Raw genomic sequence first — 27703 nt, 5'->3', positions numbered from 1 at the left:
GGACCACATTTGATAATTTCTCCCTTCCCCCTCTTGCCTGTCCTTTTCCTCCTCCCCATTTAAAAGAGAAGCCTATGCAGCCTGTTCCCTGATACTTTTACCCCAATCCTCACCTTTGTTTCCTTGTCCATGGTAGATATGGCCCATGAGAGAGGACTCAAAGGAAAAAGATCTTTTGTCCTAAACTGAGCTGTCACATTTCTGCTCCTCTCAGAAGAGCCCCACTCCCTGCCCTGTGGCCAGGGAGGTTGTGAAGTCGTAGCTTCTCTTATTCAGAGTGGAGTGAGTGGTACACAGAGCAAGTCTTTTTTTTTTTTTTTTTTGCTTTTTTTTTTTTATTAGTTTCAGGTGTACAAGACAAGGTAATACTTAGACGCCTTGATTTAGCACATGGAGGTGATATATTCTAGGGAGGCAGCAATTCAGATGGATGAATTAGGAGGGCTGCAAAGAGGAGGTAGCATTTGCAGTACGACTTGAAGGGTGAAGAAACCTGATAGAAATGAGGAAAGGGGCTTCAAGAAAATTTTAAAAATGTGGAAACTCATGATTTCAAACATGGCTCACATAGCTGTAGAATATGGGAGGAGTAACAATAAATTACACATAGAAAAACATGTAGCAGAGCGGTGGTTAAAGGATTTTGAATGCCTACTATGAAGATTTCAATTCATGGGGAAACAAAAATAGGCTGAGAGCTTAATCTTCTGTCTGTCCTCCAGATCTATTCTCCACCGAACAGGATGGGAAAGTATAGAAGGTGGATCTGCAGACTTGATCTTTATGGATTGCATTCACAAGCTCCCGTGACGTGTGCATTTGTTATGTTTGGCCAAAGTGGGGTACCTACAGGAAGAAAAAGGGAGCACTAGGCATTCATAACCCTGGCTCCTCCTTCAGCGGAATTCCTGCTGGCTTTTAAAAGTGATAGGTCCATCAGGGGCCCCCATGCATTGGACAGCTACCTTCTCCTATGCCCCTTCTTGCTCCTCTTTCCCGCTTAGGGTGTAACAGGCCACATCAAGTCATTGACCTCACTAGTGCACCACCTTTTATTGTCTCTCTACATTCTGGGCACAGTTTTGCAAATTGTCACTTTATCAAACACTGCTCAGATTTTCCACCTTGAGTATGGTGACTATTTCCTGCTAGGGCCTTAACTGGGACAAGCCTAGAAAGTGTTTGAAGCTGAAGAATGACAAGATCCTATCTTTTAAAAAAAGACTGCATAGCGTGAGGATAGATGAGAAAAGATTAAGAAAGAGATTGATGGTCTAGAGGACATAAGCCTGTTCAAGAGGTATGGATGAGCTACTATGAGAACTTGAACAGTGGTGATTGACAATACAGGAAGTGGGGGGAAAATAAGTGTCAAAGTTGATTCGAGGGTGTTATTCCTAGGTGACTGCATGGTTGATAACTCCACTAACAGAAATCCGAAAACGCAGGAAAAAAGACAAGTTTGAGCAATAGAGAAGAAAACTATTTTGGTAGTCTACATTTTCTTACGTATAAAATGAGGGACTTTAATTCAATCAAATTTCCCAAATTTCTTTCATTTATAGGCCACCCCCACAATTTAGTCCTTGACTATTATGTTTTACTATTATGTTTTATGTTTACTATCATAGTATTATGTTTACTATTACTTTTATTTATTTATTTATCTTTAAAAGGCTTCTTTTTGAACTTAGCCATCTCTTAAGAAATAATATTCATAAAATCATTGGTTTCATGTGCCATTTATATATGTTTATTATGCCTTTAATATAAAACATTAACTATAAAAGTAAAATGTTCATGTTGCCTAAATTAGTCTTTCTTATAACCAATGTTTCATCTATGACATAATGGGAAATGATTATTAAATTATTTTAAAGTTTGTCTCCTGGCTCCAAAATTGCATGATTCAAATAGAATATTGAGCTTGGTTCTTTGGGCTCTGAGTATTCCCTGGTTATGTTGTAACTGCATTAAACCTTTCAGCTATGAGGGAGCCTATAATCTGAATAGCCTTCTACCTTTATCTTTGCATTAAGATTCCCTGAGACTGTTAATGCTTTTAAAAAAAGAAAAAAGAAAAAAAATGCCTATTTTAGAATTCAGGATTAAGCCAGACAATTGGCCATTCTATTTGTATGGTGGTCTTAACCACACAAGTGACTGATGGTTGAAAAAGACAGGGTCTGTGACTCAGTTGTAATTCTCTTCACTGATAAATCTCTGGAAAGCAGGGATGGCATTGTCTGTTCATCTTGCATCTTGCCTAACACATGGTGTGTGTTTCATAAATAACATGTAGAGCCAATAAAAAATCAGATGGCTAGGATCTGTAGATCTGCAATAATACCTCGAAGTCTTGGAAGTAAGGCCCTATGGGCTGATTATGCACAAGACATAGAATGAGTAAGGCCAACTGCCATGTTTCCAGAGTAAATGGCCAAGAAAAACGTATTGGTCAAAGGAAGGTAGAACAAACTTCCAGAAATGTTCAGTTTACTTCTTCCTTCACCATAAAAAGAAAACATAAAAAGGGAAGACTTTCACAAAGGCAAACCACAAAGGTGGGGTCCTCTGCATCTTTCCAGGTCACTATGGGCAGAAGTAACCATTCCTGCCTCTGAGCTTCCAAAGAACTTGGTTCCCAGCTTGTTTTGCACTCATGAAGTTGACTTTTGGTTTGATACCTCCCACAACAGATTTTGAGCCTCTTGATGGCAGGATCCTTGTCCTATTCTTATGTGTATACCCAAGTTCAATCAATAACAGCTAGGATTTCATCTCAGTAAATACTGGTTAAATCAAATTTCTCGGCCTGTCTATAATAGGATGTTGGAGTCCAAATGAACAATTTATATTCCAAAGCAATCATTTACTTGTCCTTAATGCTCCAGAATTTATTCATACTAAAATCCTATCAGATGACTCTAAAAGTTAGGATATCATTGTTGGGTATTCTTGAAGAATTTCCATCCAGTTTGACTGAACTTCACTCCATTCTGTAGAAGCTGAAAGCATATGAAGGAACACCAAATGATGCTACACGTGTGACCCTTAGCAGACTCATTATTTGGGTCCATGGTGGGCTGCAAAATCAGTCCATAATCAGAAGCTTAAATCCTAGAATGTTAATGAAGGACATTAGAGTACCAAAATCTTCAAGTACAAGCATTCACCATCTATGGAAAACTAAGCATCAAAAAACCTGGGCACTTCAGAGAGGCAGGAAATTGAATTTAGTTAAAAGAGTAACTGTGTTCATTTTTTGCAGTTCATACTAGACCATTTATTACGTTGGTGCAAAAGTAATTGTGGTTTCAAAGGTTAAAAACAATTGCAAAAACCACAATTACTTTTGCACCAACCTAATAATTTAGATGTCCATATGTATGACAGATTTTTCCCTGAAATTTCTAAAAACATTGCCTGGCATCTGTCAACCTAATCTAATTACCAATTTTGCTTATAAAGATATTATTACTATTGTTTTTAATTAAATTTACTGGAATGACATTGGCTAATAAGATTATATAGATTTCATGTGTACAGCTCTATAATACATCATCTGTATGTTGTAGTGTGTGTTCACCACCCAAAATCAATACACAAACTCCTGTATTGTTGAACTATTTTCAAGAAAGTAGTATTCATGTTTATCATGACAAAAGCTGAAATTTTACATGAATCTCAAAATGATTTGCTATGTTTTACTAAATATCTAGTAGATTTTAAATGATTAATTCCTTGATTATTTAAGTCAGACATTATTTGACTAAACAAAATCATTTTACACACATGTGTCAGTAATACAAGTCTTGAATGATCCCAGCTTCATTTGGTGTGTACATGTGTGTACATGGTATGTACATGTGTATTGTCATCAGACAAAGACTCCCAATAGTCTAAGAAATGAAATCTGTGTAAAAATTTTAAAGAAACTTGACTGTATAACAGCCCCATGTTTTAATTATTTGATCTGAAGATAGCCATGTCTCCATACAGGTGGACTGTTTGGCAAAGATAGTCCCCAGAGCTTTTCAGCTTTTTTTCTCAGTTCACTAATAATCTTACACAGCAAGGAGACAGCATTTCAGTCCATAATATATTTATATGTCGCATTTGTTTTTTGTATCCAAGCCATCAGAGTAGATGAAAGTGTTGTAGAAACATCAGAGTTGCTCTTTGAAAAAAGGTAACTTGTTTAAATGAGGAAGGACAGATAAGGAGATGTGCATTATTAGTAAATCATGTAGCTCTACCATGGCATTCAGCAAATACATTCGGCAACTTTGGAGAATCAGAATTCCAAGTGTTGTTTTATCAGTGTTACTACAGGGTAGGGAATTTGGAAGTGGGGATGATGGGAGCAGCTTCATAATTTTTCTTCAGTAAGTGCTTTGCTTTCCTCCTGATAGATTCTTTTCTGCTTTCAAATCATATTTCACACAATTTCTCTTTGAAAAGCATCCTTAGGGACACTCCTACAAGTTCAACAATGTGTTTACTGTGTTGGAATTTCTAGCTCACTAATGAATCAAAGGACAGCCTAACAACACAACTTTAATGAACAGCTTATTTTTAGCTGCGTGAAAAGACACATAAATCAGAAACTGTTAGTGATCCACATATTTGTTGGCAAACATTTATTAAGTGCCTATTATGTGCTAGCCACTGTGTTATGGGCTGGGAATATAAAAATCATACCTTACACTCTGGTGGAAAAGGCATACAGAAAAGCAAATAATACCAGTTCTTCAACAAACATGTAATAAGCACTGGAGAAACATGGGTCAAAGAGAGACCAACTTTGCTTCAGAGGTGAGAATAATACAGTGGTGAAGTTACAGAAGGATTTAGTGAGGAGATGTTGCATCACTCAAGTCTGAATCCATGGATTGAAATCTGCCAGATGAAAAGGAGGAAGAGCATTTCAAGAAGAAACAAGCACTTGTATAAAGGCACAGGCTCTGACAGAGAACCATGTGGTTGGTGTAAATAAAGCATGGGTCAGGTTAAAAGAAAAAAAAGAAATTTATGAAGTATCAACAGGGAAAGATTATTTTTAAGAGATCTGCATAGAAAGCTAATTGTGCATTTCTATGCTTATAATTTCTCTTTATGTTTTAAAACTAGTTTGTTTTAAAATGACTACAAGAAAAGACAATTTTATTTCTTTTTTCCATTTTGTGGTATTATAAGCTGAATTTATTCATAGATCCAAGGCAGCTTTAACTAAATGGGTTAAATCCAAAATAGGGTCTATTTAAAGGCATTGGTGAATATTTGTGAGTCATAATAAAATAAATTTATTTTTCTAGATGGATTCTCACATAGCTTTGTCAATTTTAAATCATTTAAAGAGATTTAGAAAGAATCAAGTTGCTAGGTGATTGCTGAGGGAAATCACAAAGACTGGTAATTAACTTCAACATTGCAATCAGTTTCAATCAAACAGATTATGTGTCTAAGAGAATTCAATAAGGAAATTAGAGTGAATTTTCATATAGTGCAATTTACATGAAAAAAACATTTGATTCTGATGCGAGAAAGTTATGTAGTACTTGGCCCTTTCCAACAGTGGGACTTTGAGGTACCACATTCATAAGGAGAAAGGAAGAGAAAAGACTATTTTCAGAAGGGGGAGCTAGCAAAAGTAAATGTCAGCCAAGCCGATGAGTATTTACTCATATGTGGACACCCAGTGTTGGTAGAAGAGAGCCATTCTTCTTGTGGTGAACAACCAGTTCTGTTTTGGTTTCTTGTTTGCAATGTATCACATACCAATGCTTTTGTAAGAATTATTGGGAAAATGAAACTAAAAGGTACGTAAAATACTAGTCCAAATTTCCTATTCTTAGCCTCAACAGACATAAATTGACTCTTTCAAATTGCTACAAATATTCTAAACACTGGTTCTCAATTTTTGTATTTATCGCATCATGGAACAATAAACAGAATAAGGCCAAACTATAAATAAATCATAATCTGAGTGGCTCTGTAATTGAGTGCATGGCACATACTTGGGACTCAAGTAATGTTTCCTAAAGAAATTGTTAAATAAAGACTTTAGCTCTCCCCATAGGAAGTTAAGATTCAGGTGGGAGAGACATGAATGTACATAAATAAATGCAGCTAAGTCCATTTTTCTAGACAGATTCTTCCATAAGGTTGTGAACATTAAATTGTCAAAAAGACTTACAAAGAAGCAGGTTGCTAGGTGATTGCTATGGGAAATCACAAAGATGGATAATTAACTTCAATATTGCAATCAGTTTTCAACTAAAGAGATTATATGTCTAAGAGAATTCAATAAGGAAATTAGAGTGAGTTTTCATACAGAGCAATTTACATGGAAAATATGTCATTCCAATTAAAGAAAGTACTATACGACCTGGTAGGAAAATGCACAATGCACAGTGGCGTACAAAGAAGAGAAGTGGTGTGTCTGGCTCCAGAGCTAGCAGTGATTCCGGCTGTCAAGGAGAGAATTTAAGAGCAAAAGCAAGAGTTACGGAAAAACATGACCCATCCAAAACCTGTAAGTAGTGCAGCAGGGCTGGCAGGTAGATTTTGAGAAGAAATATTAAAAGAAGAGAGTCAGGAAAGATGGGGAAAGTGAACAGAGGATGTGGATCGTCTCTTTTAGGCAAATGGTTTAGAAGGAGCTAGGACAGGGTGCAGGTGAGGTGCTCATGCAGGGAAACACAACGTGATCTTTTCCTAATTGTAAATCCATCACCCCTACCTCAAGGTTCTGACACACAACAACCTAGTGAGTAGAATTTTGGAAATACAACAAAGTGCCAGAAGAGGATTTAAAATTATATTTAAATGTCAGCACCCGACAGATATACTGTTGCTGTTTTTTTCTGAATTTTTATCATCGTGCACTCACATGCAGGTCCACATTGTTTTCCCTGAAATCTGAATGGTTGCATATGAAATTTTGTTATTCTTATTTCCCTGTACTGATCATTCTAAAATATTTTCTTCTGAAGATACCTTTATACCTTTAAAAATTATTGAGAACCCCAAAGAGCTTTTTTTTTATGTGGTTATAAGTATCAAGATTTGTCATATTAAAAATTAAAACTAAGAAATGTTTAAAATATTTATTAATTTATTTTAAAAATAAAAATTCTGCATGTTAACAAACATAACAGTTATGAAAATATATTTTACATATAAAATGCATTATGTAAACGTATGTAAAATATAAGTAATGTTTTATGAAAAATGACCTTTACCCACTGTAGTTTTGAGGTATCACATTCATAGGGGGAAAAAGAAAATAAGTATTTGCAGAAAAGGTATCTAGCAAAAACTTATTAAAGAAAAGTGTATGTTAGCTGGGAAAATGTGAAGTTACTGGTATTCGAAGCCCCATTGCTTAGTAGAACAGAGATACTCAAATGAAAATTAAATTTTAGTGAGAGCCGATACTAGATAATCATATCTTCTTTTGTATTAAAACCTTTGCTGCATTGTTTGGACTGAAGTATAATAAGGAAAATTTAACCTCACACAGATATATATTTTGAAAAAGGGAGGTATATTTTCATACCGTTTTCAGGTAATCGTGGATATTTTTATACGACACTAATCATTGACATTGCGATAGTTTTCTTAAAGTATAGTTGTAGTATGGAAGCAAACTGTGTCAGTAAAGTTTTTGTACTGTTACTGTAGAAATTTATTGGTCGATCTTACTCTTCGAAAGGATTACTTATCCATGTGTAATTTTGTAACATCATTCATTTTTCACTTAGAAAACACTGGTTTGGTGAGTTATACCAAACTTGACTTATACCAGCTTGTCAGATGTTGAAACATATTAAGCAATATAATAATAATTTAAAAAAACTCATAAGACAAGTCTTTAAAGTTTTGGGAAGCAATTGTGTTCATGGTGAACAACCCATGCTTTTTCAAAATTCGAATTTGTTTTGAAAGTTCAAATATTATCATTGGCAAGAGATATTGTCAGGTGTTTTATTTAATGTTAACCAGCCTTGTTCCATTCATTGTTAAGAGAACATCTGCCAAGTTCCCTAGTCGGAATAACCAGAGTTTGCCTGTCAGTCATTCTTTCAAATAAAAATGTTGTCCATGAAAAAAGTGGTTAGTTTAGCATGTAACTCCATCTCACAGTGCTTTACCACAATGCAACATGTACTTCACCATGGCACAAAAGTGTTTTATGCATATTTTCTAGAATATTAAAGACTTGCACTGAAGAGTTGAGATTTAATATAATGAATACCTTTTGCTGCTTCCTCCAGGTCATGTGGAAGTGAAACTGACTTTTAAAAAAATTTACTGCAAGCACATGGTGGGGAAGAGTACAATGTACAATTCAATAGCAATAGTCTTGATTTCTGCTGAGGGACTGGCAGTTTTTACCTGCATTGCATTTGTCCCATTGGTGCAAATATCAGCAGAGAAAAAGTGCGGTATAATAAAATTCATTGATCTATTTTGCACTTTGAATCCCTTACCCCTGGGTTTTATTATTGTGAAAACAGTTTTAAACTGTACAGCCCCCGAAGAATGTCTTAGGACCTCCAGCGCTACACAGACCACACTTTGAGAAACACTGCCTTTATACCACTGAAGCATTACTTGAAAGGACTCTCTCAAGTACATGTATCATAATTTGACCATTCTCCTATTATTAGATATTTCGGTTGTAACTAATTTTTTATTATTACAAATAATTTGTGATGAGCCTTTTTCTATATGAATCTTTGTCTTCCTCTCTAATTATTTCCTAAGATTGGCTCCTAGTAATTTTACTAGGTCAATAAAAAAACGTCAAAGTGTGCTATCAAATATATTTCCAAAGGAGTCTCCTGCTCTTCATCTGGTTTACGTTAGTCAGTTGTGAATGTGCTAACGTTGCAGTCAGAGGAGAAGCTGAGTGGAGACTGCACACCCACTGACAGCATGGGGTCTCCTTCAGGTTAAGCTACAGGAACCTGGGTCAGCTTTATTCATACTAATTGCATCCATATTCCCGGGCATGTTCCCATTTAAGTGCTCTGCCGCAGCAAGATCGCATTAAACAGTGACAGGTTTTGTGGTCGGTTATATTTATTTCCTGCCTGAAAAGAGTAAGAGAAAAATACAGCAGCTGCTGTATCATGTGAATGAGTTTAGCGAAATTTGGTCTCCCGGTTGTTTGGTCTTGTGACCCCAGATGATTAATCCTTTCCTCTCCCTTTTGTGGGATTTCTGGTTATGTTAGCAAACCCAATTCTTTCTGAACTTTTTCATCCAAACCTTTGGTTCAGCTTGTTCCTTAAGGGCTTGGAAATGAAAACTTGAGCTCATGGACATTCTCCCCTAATATATCCCTGCTATTTCAAATTGGCTTGCTTCTTTTCTTTCCTTTTTTTTTTCCCTCCCAGATTGTTTGTTTTACTTCTTTAAAAAAAAAAAATGTCATCATCTTGACAGAAGTACAGACCATTACATAGCTGAATATTTCTATTTACTACTTCTCCCTTTTTTCTTTAGCAGTAATAAGCTAATATTGTATTTTGCAGGTATATACATTCAATGAGAAGAGGTTGATCTAATAGACCCAACTTATTCTTTCTTATATTGCCTCATGATGTCATGCAATTTATTCTACCTGTAGACTCTTATAACAGATTTAATGTGCCAACTGTAATTATGCACTACAAATTGTGATCTGTGTGACATTTTTATGGTAAATACAAACATGAAAATGCCCCTCATCAAATCCTCTAAGGCACTGTTGTTCTTCAGGGGTTCCATAGAATCCATCCCCCTCCTTGCTACCTCTTTCTCCTAGGTAGTTTTTACTGAAGCACACATTGGCATAGTTTCTGTCTGATATTTTCAAAGATATGAGTGAACAACCTAGCGAAACCCATAGGGGCTTCTCCTATAATATTGCGGGAGCTTGTTATTTTATTAGCCTAGATTACATTTAACAGGACACACACAATATATGTTTTTTCTCCTGAGTTGGAGATGTGCTTCTAAACACCTGCTTTGTTTCTTTTTGAATGTGTGACCTATGTAACTGTCCTGCTGAAATTTGAATTTGAGAATCTTAAAGGCAAATTTGTATCCTACATTTAATAAATACATATACCCATTTCACATACTGTCCATCTTATTAGCTCTGGTTCAACTCTATTTTTCAGTTCTCAGAGTTCCTGTCTCCAACTTCCTATCTACTACATATTTGTATTACAGTCTTCTGTTGTGCTTATCTTTGCAAACTGCCATAAATCTGTCCTTATTACAAAAAGGAAAAAATAGTGTCTAAATTTTAAAATTTGTAATAACTCACCTTAAAAACAGTCTGTTCATACCAGCTAAGACTTGGACTGGGAATGATCAGAGGTCAGGTGTGAAATAAAACTTGTCTACAGTTTTGAGAAAAGAAGGATGATATATGTGAATTATGTGACACTGATAATTGAACAGGATACACAGTGTTGGAATCTCTTTCTATTACTACAAGTTAAAAAATGAACAAGCAAAAACAAACAAACAAAAACCCTCATTTTCCCAGGCTCTAAAATGAGGGAAATAAAGCATTACTTAATTAACTTTTATGATGAGACAGAAAAAATTATGAGTACCCTGGTTGAGAAATAAACATGTCTAAAAAGATCTCTTCTTGACAGAAATATGTTTAATGAACATTAAAAATAGATACAAGTAAAAGTGGAAACTCGGAGATATTTTATTTTTATTAAGATATTGTGATACACTTTCTTTATGTGAAACATTAGCACACTCAGAAGAGCTTCACATAAAGTCTTCAGACTAGAAACATTTGGGAAAAAACCTCATTGAAAAGCTTAATATGACAGAGGTGAAAATGGGCAGAGTGGAATTAAGATTTTTTTTCTCTGGGACACCCCAGATTCACCATTAATCTGCCTAAGCAAAATTTAATGTAATAGCCCTGACTCTCAGAATAAATGAATTCCATTCCCACCAGTGAAATGATTGCATTTCATGACTTAGATGGATCCTTTAAAAAAGTCAAAAGACAAACAAACAAACAAAACTATGACACATATACTTTTATGGTTACAAAATATTTCCCCCCAATATTAACAAACCAAATACTACTTCATAGCTTCAAATTCATTTCAAGACCCTGATACTTATACATGGATATTTCAGGCCTCTTGTTTTTTTCAGAGATACATCTGAAATATGAGAAACACAGACTTTTATATTTTCAAATATTGTAAAGTCATTTGTATCAAATTAATTTTTTTCTCCAGTAATATGACTTTTTCGGTTTTTATGTCATAGAAATGGATAAAAGGACCATTCCTATTCTAGTCCATTCTGTTCATCCTCAGGGAAGCTCCTAAGTTACTCCTCTGGGCAGGCACTTAACTGGTTTAAAAATAGAATGGAAAGGGACACAGGACTAAAGTAGGCTCCTGGCCCACTTAAAGCCTTGTGCTAAGTGGGACAGAAAGCCAAATACAAATGTGGCTCCATGATAACAATAGTAAAAATGAATGTCTTTGTTCTATGGGTAATAATGAAGTATGTTGTTGGCAGTGGGCATGGGGAAACAGGGTAGAGGGTAGGTTAATGAATTTTCTTCCATCATTAAGCCTTCAGACTAAATGCATTCATTAAGTTATTCTTTCCATAAACATTCAGTTGACTCCTGTTGCACTAGGTGCTGTGATAAAAGAGAAAACCAGACCTGGCCCTTCCTCCAGAAGACTTACAGTCTGGGGGGAAGAATCTCAGTTGCCCCATCTGTAAAACAAGCAGAGACAAGATGATTGCAAAGGTCCTTGATAGCGTTAAATTAATAACTCTATTTAAAAAATAAAAAGTACTACAGTGACTATTATTACTAATTTTGACACTGCCTATTGTTTTTCTTTGTCCTAATGTTACTTCATTGATCCCAGGCTTTGGGGTTAGGAGAAAGAAGTAGGAAGCTTAACAGAAGATATAAATGAGAAAAGGAGAAAAGAAGGTAAAGAAAATAGCACTGAACTATTAGTGGGCATCTACTTGTGGTGGGCGTTTTATAAACATGAAATTTCATCTAAGAGACAGAAATCCAGTAGCTGCCACCCTCTAAAAGAAGTTCTAGAGACAGCAACCAAATACTGATCAACTTTGTAAGTAGAGGACCTAACGAGATGTTTAGTACGTAGTATTTGTTCTAGAATGTTGGATAAATTTAAATAAATGAATATGAAAGATAATAAATAGCAAAACCAACATTCTATCATTCCACCATCTTAAAGAATGAGTCACCACATTGTAGCGCATCATTTTCCTTAACTAAGGACAATTATTTCTTGGATCTTAGAATAGTCTTTAACATTTGGAAACAATATATAGAAATCACTTTGTTAGTGGAAGCCTAAGAGAGATTTCCTCCACACACATGCAAAGCAAATATTTTTTGGTAGATAAATTACCCTGTTTATCTATTCAAATCACCTTGATAGCTGCATTATATTTACCCCAATTTCAGAAAGTGTAGTAAGAAACTTTAACCAGAGCAATTAGACAAGAAAAAGAAACAAAAGATGTCCAAATTGGAAAGAAAGAAATAAAGCTATCTCTATTTACAAATGGCATGATTGTGTATATGTGGAAAATCCCAAAGAATGTACAAGAAAGCTACGAGAGCTAATAAATGAATTCAGCAAAGTTTCAAGATATAAAATCAACAAAAATCAGTTATGCTTCTAGATACCAGCAACAAATAGTCAGAAGAAGAAATTAAGAAAGCAATCACATTGACAATTGCACCTAAAACATTAAAATAACTGGGAATAAATTTAACCAGGTTGGTGAAAGATTTCTACACTTAAAATTACAAAGTGTTACTGAAAGAAATCAAAGAAAACCAAAATAAACGGAAAGATATCTCAAGATTATGGATGGGAAGACTTAATTTTGTCAAGATGTCAGTATTACACAAAGAAATCTATGGCTACAATGCAACTGCAGTTAAAACTAACTGCAGTTAGTTTTAACTGCAGTCTTTTTTGCAGAAATGGAAAACTGATCCTCAAATTTATGTGGAATTGCAAGGGCACAGAAGAACCAAAACAATCTCAGTTAAGGACAAAGTAGGAGAACTCACACTTCTTGATTTCAAAACTTACCACAAAGCTACAGAAAACTAAACAGTGAGGCATTAGCATATGAAAGATAGATAGATAGATAGATAGATAGATAGATAGATAGATAGATAGATAGATAGATAGATAGACAGATGATAGATAGATAGATAGATAGATAGATAGATAGATAGATAGATAGATAGATAAATGGACTAGAATTGAGAATCCAAATATAAACCCATACATCTATGACTAGTTGATTTCTGAAAGGGTGCAAAGCACGTTCATTAGGGAAAGAACAGTTTCTTGAACAGATGGTGCTGGGACAACTGGATTTGCACATGTAAAAGAATGAAGTTGGACCCCTACCACACAACATGCACAAAAATTAACTTGAAATGGATCAAAGACCTAAATATAAGAGCTAAAACTAAAACACTTAGAAAAAAATATAGGAGTAAATCTTCACAACCTGGGATTTGGCAATGCATTCTTAGATATGACACCAAAAGCACAAGAAACAAAAGAAAAAAAATAGATAATTGGACTTCATCAAAAATGTTCATGCATCGAAGGACGTTATCAAGAAAGTTAAAAGATAACCTACAAAATGTGAAAAAAATGTTTGAAATTATATATATCTAATAAGAGTTTAATATCCACAATATACAAAACTCCTACTACTTAATGAAAAAGAGACAAGAAATCCAATTTAAAAAATAAGCAAACTTGAATAGACATTTCTTCAAAGAAAATATACAAATGGCCAATAAGCACATGAAAAGATGCTCCACGTCATTGCTTATTAGGGAAATGTGAATCAAAACTACAATTAAATACCACTTCACTCCTATTAGGATGGCAATAATAAAAATAATAAGTATTTTTGAGGATGTGGAGAAATAGAAACCATCATACATTATTTGTTGGAATGTAAAATGGTGAAGCTGCTATGGAAAACAGTTTAGTGTTTCCTCAAAAAGCTAAAATAGAATTACCACATGACCCAGTAATTCCACTCCTAGTTATATACCCAAAGGAATGTTTATAGCAGATTATTCACAGGAGCCAAAAGGTGGAAACAATTCAAGTATCCATCATCAGATAAATGAATAAACAAAATATAGCATATTAATACAATGGAATATTATTCAGCCATAAAAATGTTATACACGCTACAGTATGAATGAACCTTGAAAACGTTATGTTAAGCGAAATAAGTCAGATACAAAAAAGATAAACATTGTATGACTCCACTCATATGAATTACCTAGAATAGGCAAATTTGTAGAGACAGAAAGTAAATTAGAGGTTACCAGGGGCTGGAGGAAAGGGAAAATGGGGAGTTATTGTTTAATGGCTACAGAGTTCCTATTTATAGGGATGAAAATATTTTGAAAATACATACTTGTGATAGTTGCACAACACTGTGAATGTAATGAATACCATGAATTGCACATTTAAAAATGGTTAACATGGCAAATTTTGTTATATACATTTTAACATAGTTCTCAAAATTAATAATTAAATGAATAAAATTAATATTTAAATAATTGAATTAATACTTTAAATAGGTGAATTGTATGCTGTGCGAATTATAATTCAATAAAGCTGTTAAAATGTACATCAACAGACATTAACCTCAAAGTCATGTGCACTGTATTCAATACAGATGAGATTTTTTTTTACTCTTTTTGTTTCTCTTCCTTGCCGATTTACAGTAATTTCAGATATCTATCATAAACCCTTCCATGTTTTTAATTAACACTAATTTTTTTTGTTAGTAAGCCATGAAGTAAATTCCTTTAGAAGTATACATATGCTCATGAAATTTAAATTGGAAATTCCCATAAGAATTACTGTAGTCCTACCTGACATATCTCTCTATAACCCACTCAGAATGCCGCTTTATACAGTGCCTGCACATATTGGATGGAGCAGAAGCTTGATAATAATTTAAGTGAATGCATGATACACTATGGGTGGAAAACTCATGTGATCAATGCAGCTTTTTTCCCCTCTATTCCAAATGTCTAAGTCAATTCCTTGCTGTTCCTAGAGGTGGTTAGATTTTTTGAAACCCCAGCTTTTTAGAGTCATCTGCCTATGCACAAATACAATAATTTAAACATAACAATAATTTAAGCATAATGATATTTTTTTTAGCCTGATGCAGGCGTCTCATTGCACCATACAGTATTAGAATTGGCAGAAAAACATCGTAATCAAACAGTAACTTTGTTTCCTTCATATAAGGATACATCATTTTAATTAACTTGTTCATTTGAATAACAAACTTATAAAATTGATGAAGATGAAAAATTTTATCATGGAACTTGAAATAGTAAATGTATGGATTTGACACTAGAAACTTACTTAATGGAAGTATCTATGGGAGGTAAGTAATATTTTACCTCATAAACAGGAAAGACGTTGAGAATTAAGCCTAACGAGTCAAAGATTTCCAATATTGGGAGACATACCTTTGATCTGGAAAACATACAAATTTGGGATTACTAGTAAAGATAATTTGAAGTAGGAAGGATTTATCATTGCTCATCTTCTACTATTCATACCGTGATCCTTTCTTTTTTATTATAACTCCACATCCTAACCATTAAATATCACCTTTCCTTCTGTGTTGTCTCCCAGTACCCGAAGGCTGGCCACCTACATTTTTTTTTTTCATTTTAATGGAAAATTGTGTAAGACTTAATATCCCTCCCAAAGAAATGTACCTTCAATAGCTGGATTAACAGGGCTGGAAAATTGAATGTTTTACCTGGTTTCTGCCTGCCAGCCTTGGTCTAGGTCATCTGAGGTCCCGGCAGTCCATAGCCAAAAGTAATGGCCTCATTTAAGATCTTGGATCAGTTGGCTGCCAAGCCTGTCGCTTCCATTGCTGCTTGCTTGCCTGGCATTTGGACTATTTAGTCCTATAGTTTGGGTTTCCTCCTGCTCCCTGATTTCAGCCAAGATTAATTTTTCTGAGGTGTCGGTCTCTGTAGCTATCCCATCTTTGCCTCGCTCTGAATTTCCGTTTGGTTTTGATGCCCCCTACATCCATGTTCCAGCTCTCCTGTGCCAGCCTTTGCTTTGACATTTGGACACATTTCAAAACTGCCCTTTGCTCCCTACTCTGTTTCAATGTTGAAAGCAACTCTGCCTCGTTTTATGCCCTATTTACGGAGTTTACTACATTGAGAACTTAATATTGACTAGTCTTGGAGGAAGAAAAGACAAGGAGTAAATACCACTTATTCAATTTAATTGGAGCAACTCAATTAGTGATTAAAGAATTAACAGGTACTTGTTTCATCATTTGCAAGTGAATCTATGATATTTTTTTTCCAAACAATAACCAAGAAAAATGGCTGTTATGACACTCTACATAAATAACCAAAATGTAGACTCAAAGAGGGTACAATTAAACAATTGAATATTTAAGCCAATTGCACAGAAACAGTGGAGGTCAGGAAGTTTAGAAGACACTGAATCCGTGGGAAGAATGTATTGCTAGCCAAATGTAATCACTTAGATTATTCTGCTGGGCTCCCTAATGATGTTGCTTTTCAGAAGAGGGCCATGTGGTTGGCTTGGTAGATGAAGTAAGAGGTCATACCTCTGAGAATTTATTTTCAAAACACAAATCAATAAGAGCTTCCTCTTTATTACCTTTCCTTTTAGGATTTAAAGGTATATTTTCAAGTTTATTGTCATTTTACTCTGATTAGGCAAAAGTAGTCATTGTATAGTTTTTCCTCCTAGTTGCCTTCAAGACACTGGCAATCATCCTGGAATTTGTCTTCCAGTCTCCATTATGTGTATGTGTGTATGTACATGCATATGTGTGCTTGCATGTGTTTGCATGTATGGGATCTTTTCTTATATCTTTCATAGGGTGTATTTAGTTATCTGCATATAATTTCCATATAAATACACACACACACACACACACACACACACACACATATGGCATTTTTGTCTTCAGCAGTAATGAGCAACTATTCCAGGGCTAGTTGTCTTCTGTCAATAAGCCTGTTGAGTCTTAAGTAATTAAAATATAAAAAGAAAATGGTCATTTAGGAGCCCAGTTAATCAGAGTAAATTGTGCAGCTTTAGACCAATATGTGAGATTACCAAGCACATGTCTCTTTGTGATTCTTGAAAGAAAACATGAACATAAAGACCTCTTTAAAACACTCATATTTAAATTTGCTGTTTAAATATTAAAGACTATGATGCCATAGATGTTTTAAAAAAAAATTAAAGTTTATTGGGGTGACAATGGTTAGTAAAGTTGCATAGATTTCAGGTGTACAATTCTGTAATATATCAGCTATATATCACATTGTGTGTTCACCACCCAGAGTCAGTTCTCCTTCTATCACCATGTATTTGACCCCCTTCACCCTCATCAACTACCTACCACCCCTTTACCCTTTGGTAACCACTAAACTATTGTGTCTATGAGTTTGTGTTTCTTTATTTGTTTGTCATGTTCCTTTGGTGTTTGCAGTTTTATATCCCACATATCAGTGAAATCACTTATGACAGGCACTGTCATGAAAAACAGCCCTCAGAAAGCTGGTTGGCACTTGTGAAATTTAAGGGACTTCCAGGTGGCCTCTCAGTTTTATATTACATTGTTCTTTCTAATGTGTACCCCTTATATTATTTGAATAATAATAGTTTAAGAAATCAATTTTAAGACCAACTTATGCCATGTTTTTTTTATTTGCCTGGGTTTATTTGTACCTAAATATTCAGAGGTCAAACTACATTTGCTTTCAAACATGTGGTTGCTTTGGTGCAAAAAAGTCTTTACTTACGGTAATATATTCATAAAAATAAGTATGCTGTTTGGACAATGTGTCTCTAAGTTTTCTACCAAATTATAACCTGGAAATGTACTGTGGTACATTTCAGTACTTACTCTTTTTTTCTGCCCTGTGTGCCATAAGGAAAACTAAAGGAAGTGGTAACTGTGCATTTGTTAATCCAGTTTATGGGAATTGGAGCAACTCAGAGAAAACAGAGGTAAGAGGTAATGGTGACCTGTATTGTTTCAGAGAGGGAGGGAGGGAGGGAGGGAAGGAGAGAGAGAGAGAGAGAGAGAGAGAGCGAGAGAGAGAGAGAGAGAGAGAGAGAGAGAGAGAGAGAGAGAGAGAGAGAGAGAGCTGTTTGAACATGTTTCCACTAAGAGGAATGTTTTAGTGGAGTTACTCGATTTGAGGGTGGAAAGGAGTTTCAGTCTCTCTAAATGTGTTATGAGAATTTTCCATTCTAGGACAATTTCAATCTGCTTGAATCAGATCACTGTTAAATGGCTTTGTGGTCACTGTTCATACACAAAGAGAGCTGACAAATCTGGAAAAAATCCATTTAACCCATAGAGTATTAGTCAGCTATTCACAGTAACTACTCATTGACTGGTGTCATATTTTATTGTCAAAGACAAAAGGGAGATAGCATTCTGTGTTCTCTCTAAATGTAGCTAAGGGCAGTGAGGGCCAGTACTGAATAACTTAGAAGACAAGAGAAATTAAGGTGCATTACATCTGTCCTGGAACTTTTTAGGGCTACTCCTTACCAGTGTAATAAGAGGCAGGCTAGAGAGAAAATGGCAAGTAAAATCTCTCTCATCCTTTTCTTAAATAGGTAATATGAGCATTCATTTGGGTATAAAATAGGATTAGCCATAACACATCACTTCCTATCTATGAAAGCTTCCTTATAACTGATTTTAGAAATGTTACATGAAATTCATTCTCTTGTCAAAGTGAACATATAGAAAGCTAAAGTTTTAATTTCCCCCTATTTTTTTTTTAAATGAAAACAGTTGTTACTGTTATTGAAAAGGAGTAGCAAAAGTGTCAGGTCAAACGGTTTCTAGTAATTTTGAGCCTTGGGTGGTGAGGTTGAATTCTAACACAACCCTTAACCTTTTCGTATTTCTGTGTTCTCTTCATAATGATGTCATACACACTTTTAGTACTGTTTTGGTAGGAATGAAAACAAGAAATAAGGTATTTCCCAGAGTACGGAGAGAATTAATTAGGATAATCCGTCAAGTCAGTCAAGACATAAAGTGAAAACGAAATGTTACACTACTTATTGTGTAATAAATAAATAAATAAATGTATATTTAAGAAGCCAAATGTGTCTTTTTTGACAAAGTAGGAAGGTATAATATAAAATTATTTTCATTTTAACCAAAGTAATTTTAATCTTTTTTATCTTTAGCATATGTTGACTGTTAGTATCCAAAATATACAAATGATGTAGGAATTAAAATGCAATATTTTAAATTTGGCATATTTTTATAATATATTATAATATAATGTTATAATATTCCATAAACTTGTAGTAATTAAGAATGTTCTAGGAAGGACTTTCGTTACTTTCTACTGAGAAGACAGCTTCTATGGTGAACAGGAAATGGTCCATATCAAAGACCCACCTTTCAAGGTGCTTTCAAGATGCTTTCTGCTATGTGTACATCTGGCAGTGCAATTGATGACTCTAGAAAACCTTGGAAACAATTTCTTTTGATTTTCTATTCTAATAAATTTTTTTTAACTCTTTCCCATTCCTTTTTCCTTCCATTAAGACTGACTGGAGAATAAATCCTGTCAGAGTTCTTAAACTTTGCTGCTATTTTGATTTCTATTGTTTCAGAAGCAAATACCTTTGTGTTAGTTAAACTAAGTGTACCCTCTCTGACATCATAACAGAGAAAGGAAGTTCTCCAAAATACTCTTCTAAACACTCAGAGAAAATTTCCATATTCTGGTATAGGAATTAAGGTCATTGTATAATGAACCACTAGGTAGCCATCAGCCAAATTCAACAACTATTATCAACCCATGGTCATTTTGTTTCACCTCCATGCCACCCATTCCCTCCACCCACCAGAGAGGTGGTGGTATTTTTTTTTTTAACAGACTTTATTTTTTTTAGATCAGTTTTAGGTTCACAGCAAAATTGAGCAGAAAGTACAGAGATTTCTCATCTACTCCCTGTCCCCCTTTCATGCACCCCACTATCAACACCCCCCAGACTGGGACATTTATTACAACTGATGAACCTACATTGACATGTCATTATCACCCAGAATCTATAGTTTCCATTAGGGTTCAGTCATGGTGTCAACCAGAGTGTTTGATCAAATCCCCGATATCATTTAACTTTGCCTCTAAAGACTTCAGTTAAGACATCAGATCATTAAGGGATAAGAACGTTTTAAAAATATAGCCACAGTATCACACAGAAACATTTAACAATAATTGCTTGATACCATCAAATATTTGATCAGTGTTAAACCTGCCTCAATTGTCTCATAAATAAGTAAGGGGTTTCATATTTGTTGGAGTTGCTGTATTTTTAAAATCAGGATCAATATCAGATATACGCATCCAAGTTGCAATAAAATTAATTTATTTATAAGGTTTTAATTTTTTTTAATTTGGGGTTTGTTTTTTTGAGTTATAGTTGACATTCTGTATTATTTTGTATTAGTTTCAAATGTACAGCATGGTGGTTAAATATTTATATCATTTATTCAGCGATTCCCCCCAATTAGTCTAGTGCCCATCTGGCACCATACTAGGTTCCATTTTTCTGTCTTTAATTTTTTCCTTGCAATTTATTTATTGAAGAAGTCCAGTTGTTTGTCCTATAGAATGTCCCATGCTTTAGATTTTCTAATATACTCTGCAAAATATAGTTCCCCCGACTGAAAGCTCTTGGTAGTTTTTTTTTATATATATTTTTGGGTTTCCTTTGTTTAGCCTAACTGGAATCGATAGAGCAGGCTGTGAGACACCAGCAACATAGAAAGAGGGAGTCGAGATACTGACGTGCATTCTTCCATCACACCAGACGTGACAATGAGGCCATAGCTCCTAGGCACAGAGGACCTTAGGCACACACAGAGACTAGGCCTGTGTCAGAGTTTTAGGCAGTGTAGACTGGAAGTGCAGGAGGAAAAGTTGGGGCTGCTCTAGTTATTACTCCAATGGAAATTCATTAAAAAGTCTGCATTCTGCATGATCAGGAAAGAAGTCTTATTTTAATACCTAAAATCCTAACCTTTTCAATGTGTTTTTCTTTAGAATTCTATATACTCTTTCTCAAATCCATTATATGGCACAACATCAGGAAGCCTGCAGACCATATCTAATCATCCCAAATAGATAGAAGCTGAGGCAATAGAAGCTGAGGCATCTGATGGAAATGCCTGGAGAGAGGGTGACTGTACTCCTGCGGCTACAATACTCAAAGCGAATCTCCATCAAGATCAAGTATCATTTAGTATGTGTAGCTTGTAGAAAATTCCAGTGTGTGAAATCTGATAGAAACTCATCTGATGCAAAAATAGAAGGGATTCGGAATACGACGGTAATTATTACATTTAAGAATACATTTTCTTACTGAATAATACATTGAATGTCTTTGTGGAATCTGAATCAGAACCATATCATCATTGTATATTTGAATGTTTTAATAAAATGTTCTATTGAGTTTCTTGTTTTCCTTTGATTTTACCATGGTTATTTCTTAAAATAACAAATCAAATTGTTTCAGATCCTGAATAAGGAGTTTTAAAATGTATATTTGTATGCCATAGAGCTTAAACACAAAGGCGAACTGTCTTTGTATACAAACTAGCAGGAAGGGACAAAGTATAAGAATCCCAATCAACATAACCACGAGTAACATTTATATCTGAATTTTGGGGAAAAAATGTGATAAAGTATCATCCTTAACTTGCCTTCATTTGAATAATCATGTAACATATCGTAATATATTGCGAATCATTATACTATATACTTTAATACAATGTTATACGTCAATTATATCCCAATACAGCTGGAAAAATATAATTCTTCACTAAAAAAGTAATTTGTAATAGTGAATGTTAAGAAATTTGAAAATCTGGATAAAGTAATGACTTTCTAGAGAAATGCCAATTATAAAAATTGATTCGAGATATAACACGGAGGAACTGAGAAATCAAAAAGCACAGATAACGTCAAAGAAAATTACTTCAAATCTTCTAGGAACAGATTTCTCTGCTATTTAAACTATTCTAAACCAGCATTCCACTTTTCAGTTATAATACCTGCATTATATTGTTAACAAAACTAGAAGATGAAGACAGTGAAGAAAAACGTAATTTGACTCATGTTTCTCATAAAAATTGATACAAAAATCGCAGATTAAATTTTACCAACTCCCAGGCAGAGCAAGTTCTCTCTGATGGAATCTGCATCTTAATCAAGCAAAAACACATGAGAACAAAGGTCTTTGGACTGAAAGCAATATGAGCTGAGGCATCTGACAGAAATGTTTGGAAAGATGGTGACTTTAATCCTGCTTCTCCAATACTCAAAGCAAACCCTTCACACCTTCTGATGGTTCTGCATTTTCTCTAATTTTGTGAGTTCCCTGGTGTCTTTCCAATGTATCCCTTTGTCTTGCTTAAGATGATCAGGGTCAATTTCTAACAACCAAGGAAAAGCAACTGAAGCATAAATTGAGGCTTCCCTTTGTCAGCTGGAGCTGCCATAGCAAAAATACCATATACTGGTGGTTTAAACAACAGAAATTTATTTCTTAACAGTACGTGAGGGTGGGATGTCCAAGATCAGGAAGCTGGCAATATATAGGTTTCTTTCTGAAACCTCTTCTCTTGGCTTCTAGTCAGCTGCCATCTCACTGTGTGTTCACATAACCTCTTGCTTGTGTGAGAGGCAAGAGTGGGAGATGTAAGCTCTCTAGTGTCTCTCCTTCTAATAAGGGCACTAATTCCATAATGTGGGTCCCACCCTTGTGACCTCATCTAAACCTATTTATTTTCTAAATGCCCCATCTCCAAACACCATCACATTATGGTTAGGGCTTCAACATGTGGATTTTTGGAGACTAAAATATTTAGTCATAACAGCACTGTTACATGGGACCTGCAAGAGTTTTTTGTGCCATAATTAGTTCATAGATAATAGGTATGGGATATACATATATTAATAAATGGTTAAGAATATAATAGAAAAATAATATAAACTTCACATTCTGATTTGGACAATGACCTGTGATTGTAGACCACAATGGGTTTGGACATTTGTCCATTCAGGTTTCCAATAATTCCTCCACTCTTCCTTATAGATACATTTTTGCATATTTTCCACTATTATAGATTAACAATGCCAATTAAAAGTTAAGTTTCTTTAAAAATCATTAAAGTAATATGAAAATATTATTTTTATAGGTTTTCAGAACACATTCTGTGATATAAGAACAGGCTGTATATGAATAAAAGCAATGTACTTTAGAAACTATTTTTAAAATAAAAACTCAGAAGGTTAATTAACACTAAGTTAGTGCAGTTATTAAAACTGCTTTTAAAATAAAGCACGACGAATCACAATAAACGTTTATTTCCCAAATTTTCATAGATTTGATTTCGTACAGCACAATTCTATTTAACTTTGCCAAATTGTTTGTTCCCAATGAACACGATTTCACTTAGTTTTGACTTTCCTAATAAGCATTCTGAGATGATGATTTAGAGATATGTTATTTTTCAGAAATCAATTTGCAGGGCTTTACTTTCACTTCAGAAGCAAATGTGTAAAGCATTGAACAAAATTTAAAAAATAAAGGTCTCGATATTATTCATTATTAATCTGCACATGGCAACAATTTTCAAGAAATGGAAGGTATTTAATGCCAAATTAAAGAAAACTTTTGATAGAACTCAACATTATAATCACATTTATATCAAGAATGATAATAATTTATGTCAGTGTGCCTACAAATTAGTAATGATTTTCCAGGTGTAGTGAGCAGGAAATGTACCCATTTAAATGACATTAATTCTGTCCAGGTATGTAAGTAGCACAGTGAAGCCCACATATAATTCTATCCTGTGTTTATACACAGGTGTCACATTATAAGGAGAGAGAGGAAAAGTCCTTATGTCCAGACAATGTGCAATTCAATAGAAAGTTTTGTAGTGATGGTGCAAACCAACTATTAATACAAGTTTAAGGCTCCCACAAACAATATAGATGTAGATGTAGGTATAGATGTAGGTGTAAAAATAGATATAGATAACAGATATAGATGATATAGAGATGGAGATGATAGATGATAGATGATAGATGAGAGATAGAGATAAATAGATGCAGTTGTGTATGTATGTATAGATGTATGTGTAGGTTGGTAAGTAGGTATGTAGATTACATAGACAGATAGATGATAGCTAGATAGATAGATCTAGAGTGAGAGAGATCAGATCAATTTGGTTTGTGTCAAATCTTGAGTTTGAGGCCTAAATCCTTTCTTTTGACACACTCTCTTCAGTCTATCCAAATCAAATTAAGACAGCTTTACCATGGCCATCATAAAGAGAAGTCACCTCTCTACGCCTGTCCAGCTGAGTCAAGACAGGAAATACTCCTAGAGGTAAAATTCTGAGGTCACATCCTCTATGTCTGCACAGTTCTTGGAGTTAAGGAGCTCTGCAGCTCGAGAGGGACGCATGTGAGCTATAGACAGAAATTTCTCCTAGTGGTAAAAAATGTTAAGAAAGTTATGGAAAAGCTTAAGAGCAACCTTCACAAGATTTTTTTTCAATTTTTTAAAATCTAAAATCAGTTATTTTGCATTCTTAATAATGTGCTTATTAGAAAATGTATGTTGTTGTTGCTTGTAGTGCCTATAAAGCTATAAAAATCCCCCTAGTTTTTGTTAAATTAGTACGTCTTCCTACAAAATGAATTCCATGGGAAATTTTTTATTAGAAAAAGACGTTGGACATTCACTTTTTGAAGGACATTTGATGAAGCACACCATAGTCAGAGATACTGTAAGTTAAATAGAATAAGATATTTCACGTTTTCATTTAAAATTGTAAATGTTAGCACTAGAAACGGTGCCAAATAGCCAGTGCCCTAAATATGGAGTATACAAAACAAATTATGTATGTGCCAAAGTAGGATTTTCATGACCTAGAGATTTCTGAAAACACATTTCAAGATTTTCAAGAGCATTGGACCTTCTGCTCTTAATGGATATCTATTTGACAGATATCCACCCATTTGCAGTTCCCTGAAGCCTGTGCCTTTCTCCACACTTAAGGGGCTTGCCGGATATAAATATGAAAATAAACAACTTCTAATTCGAAGGACTGCCAGTTCAGTACTTGGTGTTACACATTTCAATGCTTGATCATTTAGTTTTGCCACAGTCATTAGGACCAATTCTTTGAAATGGAATTACTCATTTGATATAATGAGTAATTAACGGCAATGAGTAATTAACTGCCTTACGTTAACTGCAGAACCACCTACCACACTGAAAATACATGTCCAAAAGCGAGAGGGTCGCTTTCCCAGGGCAGCCTGCCTCAGGATGATTATTTCTAGCGGATGTTACAGAAAAAGCTACGACAATAGGCACTTATCAATTCTGCACAATTCAGCTCGTCCTTCTACGATGGATGCATAATAGATACTATTGTAGCTGTTCCAAACATTCTTGTTGCTCTTCGTCACTCTGTATCGTACCATGACTCGAAAGACAATGAGCACGTTGCTGCTTTTGAAAAGCTTTGATCTGCTGCAGCATCTAGAGGCAGAACTGAAGAGAAAGAAAGGGGGATGGAAAGAGATTTCAGAAAACCAGCCCAGTCGCTGCTCATTCCCATGCAGAGCATAAAACCAAAGATTAGAATGAATGTAGTTCAATTAATGCAAGAAAAATGGCCAGTGTTTGCTGTGTTTCTAGCAATCCTATTAGAGCAATAAACTATAATTTGGAAATTGAAAAAACAGAAATATTAGGATTAAAGCTCAACTTGTTTTATGTTATATTGGAACTGAATGTGTTTTATGGCCTTTGAGAAGACAAATATTCAATTTTCCCTGCGTCTTTTGGATCCAAAATACAGGTGTAAATAAAAATGAAGTAAAAAGTATGAGGAACAAATAAATGGTGTTCTTTCTTACCATTAAAGGCTCTACCTTTAAAATTCCTCTTATTGCCTGGGGCTCTTTATACTGTCTGTAGATTTTCAACGATGTATTTAAAACCTGATGTCCTGGAAGGTGATGTCATAATGAAGTTTATTATTTTTCCTACCATAGTAAGGAATGAAAGTAGAAGACCTCATGTTATGGATTGCTGTTTAGAACAAAATGTTTTTAAACTTCCACTACCATGTTTGATAATGCTGACAGTATCTATAGTAAAACTAAATAACGTCCACATTGTCCTGGAGATTCTTTACTATATTAATCCTAGTTATTTTAATTTATATTTGAATTTGTAGAGGGACTACAGCATGCAAAAAAGCTCACTGATTTTAGGATTAAAGACTTACATTAAAATATTTGTGTTTTCAATTTATAACAAATATAAGAAAATAAATTATGTTTGTTCCTCTTCATGAATTTTTTTTTTTTTTTTTTGGATTTTCTGGTTGCTTTCCAGACTTTTCTTTTTATCACTGAGTTTTAGCTGTTTGACTAACGTGGGTGTAGGTGTGATCGGGGGATTTATCCTGCTTGAGATTCCTTGGGATTCATGAATCTGTGGCTTTTTTTCTTCATAAATTTCAAAAATTCTCGGCCATTATCTCTTCATATTCTTATTCTGTCTCATTCTTCTCTCGAGACTCAAATTTCATGTATGTTAGACCATTTGATGTATAAGTACCGAAGCTCTTGAATGCTCTCTTTTCGGTTATTTTTTCCCACTTTTTTTTTTTTTTTTTTTATTGTTGGGTTTCTGTTTGTATAATTTCCATTTATTTACCTGCAAATTTAATTATTTTTTTCCTCAACTGTGCTTGATCTGCTAATGAGTCCATTGGAGGAATACTCAATCTCTGATATTGTATATTTTATTTTTAGTGTTCTTATTTGACACTTAAAAATAGTTTTTTCCTGTTGCAGAAATCCTGTATCTGCTCAAACACGTTGCCACTTCCCCCCAAGATCTTTATTAATTATAGTTATTTTAATTTATCAGATCATTTCAATATCAGGGTCATTTTGAAACTGAATATTTTGATTAATTTATCTCTTGATTATGGATTTTTTTTCTTGTTCTGTCAGATTTATTTTATTGAATGCTGGATACCATATGTTGAACAGTAGAGACTGAGATAAATAGCATTTATACATGAAAATGAGCATACGTCTTCTTTCATCATGCTCCTAGCATTGGGGATTGTTATTCTAGTCAGGAGTTAGGCTTGTTTGGAGTTTCGTTGCTTCTCTCATAACCCTCTGTTCACTAGAAACTTTGAATACTTATAACAGCTGGTTCTGTTTACTTTGTGCTTAGAATGGGGCCTGAGGTACCACAGGTTTTTATTTCTCAGTATTCCTGCTCCACTCTCGTGTTCAGCAATATCTGCATGATTTGCAAATATTTTCTGCTCTTCTGGTGGTTGTCTTTTCACTTTCTGGATGGCGTCCTTAAAAGCACAAACATTTTTAATTTTGAGGATTTCAATTTAATTTTTCTTTCATTGCTCCGGCGTTTGGTGTCCTCTCTAAGAATCCATTGTCAAATCCAAG

At 34.5% G+C, this 27703-nt stretch overlaps 1 protein-coding gene across 1 annotated transcript in view; it reads left to right on the top strand.

Annotated features, from left to right (window-relative positions):
* The window catches only part of MALRD1 (MAM and LDL receptor class A domain containing 1), a gene marked incomplete at its 5' end in the record, with an annotated part of 573210 nt that extends 551575 nt beyond the window's left edge, over nt 1-21635 (top strand). Inside the window, 2 exons of the mRNA XM_081051765.1 lie at nt 18074-18149; nt 21227-21635. Of these exons, the coding sequence (XP_080907891.1) occupies nt 18074-18149; nt 21227-21307 (157 nt within the window). The 3' untranslated portion in view covers nt 21308-21635. The remainder of the gene's footprint in view (nt 1-18073; nt 18150-21226) is intronic.
* Nucleotides 21636-27703: the final 6068 nt, after the last annotated feature.

The sequence above is a fragment of the Rhinolophus hipposideros genome (genome assembly GCF_964194185.1).
Source record: "Rhinolophus hipposideros genome assembly, chromosome: 1".
Lineage (NCBI taxonomy): Eukaryota > Metazoa > Chordata > Mammalia > Chiroptera > Rhinolophidae > Rhinolophus > Rhinolophus hipposideros.
Note: the sequence above shows the minus strand (reverse complement) of the source record. Positions and strands in the feature narration are given on the sequence as shown.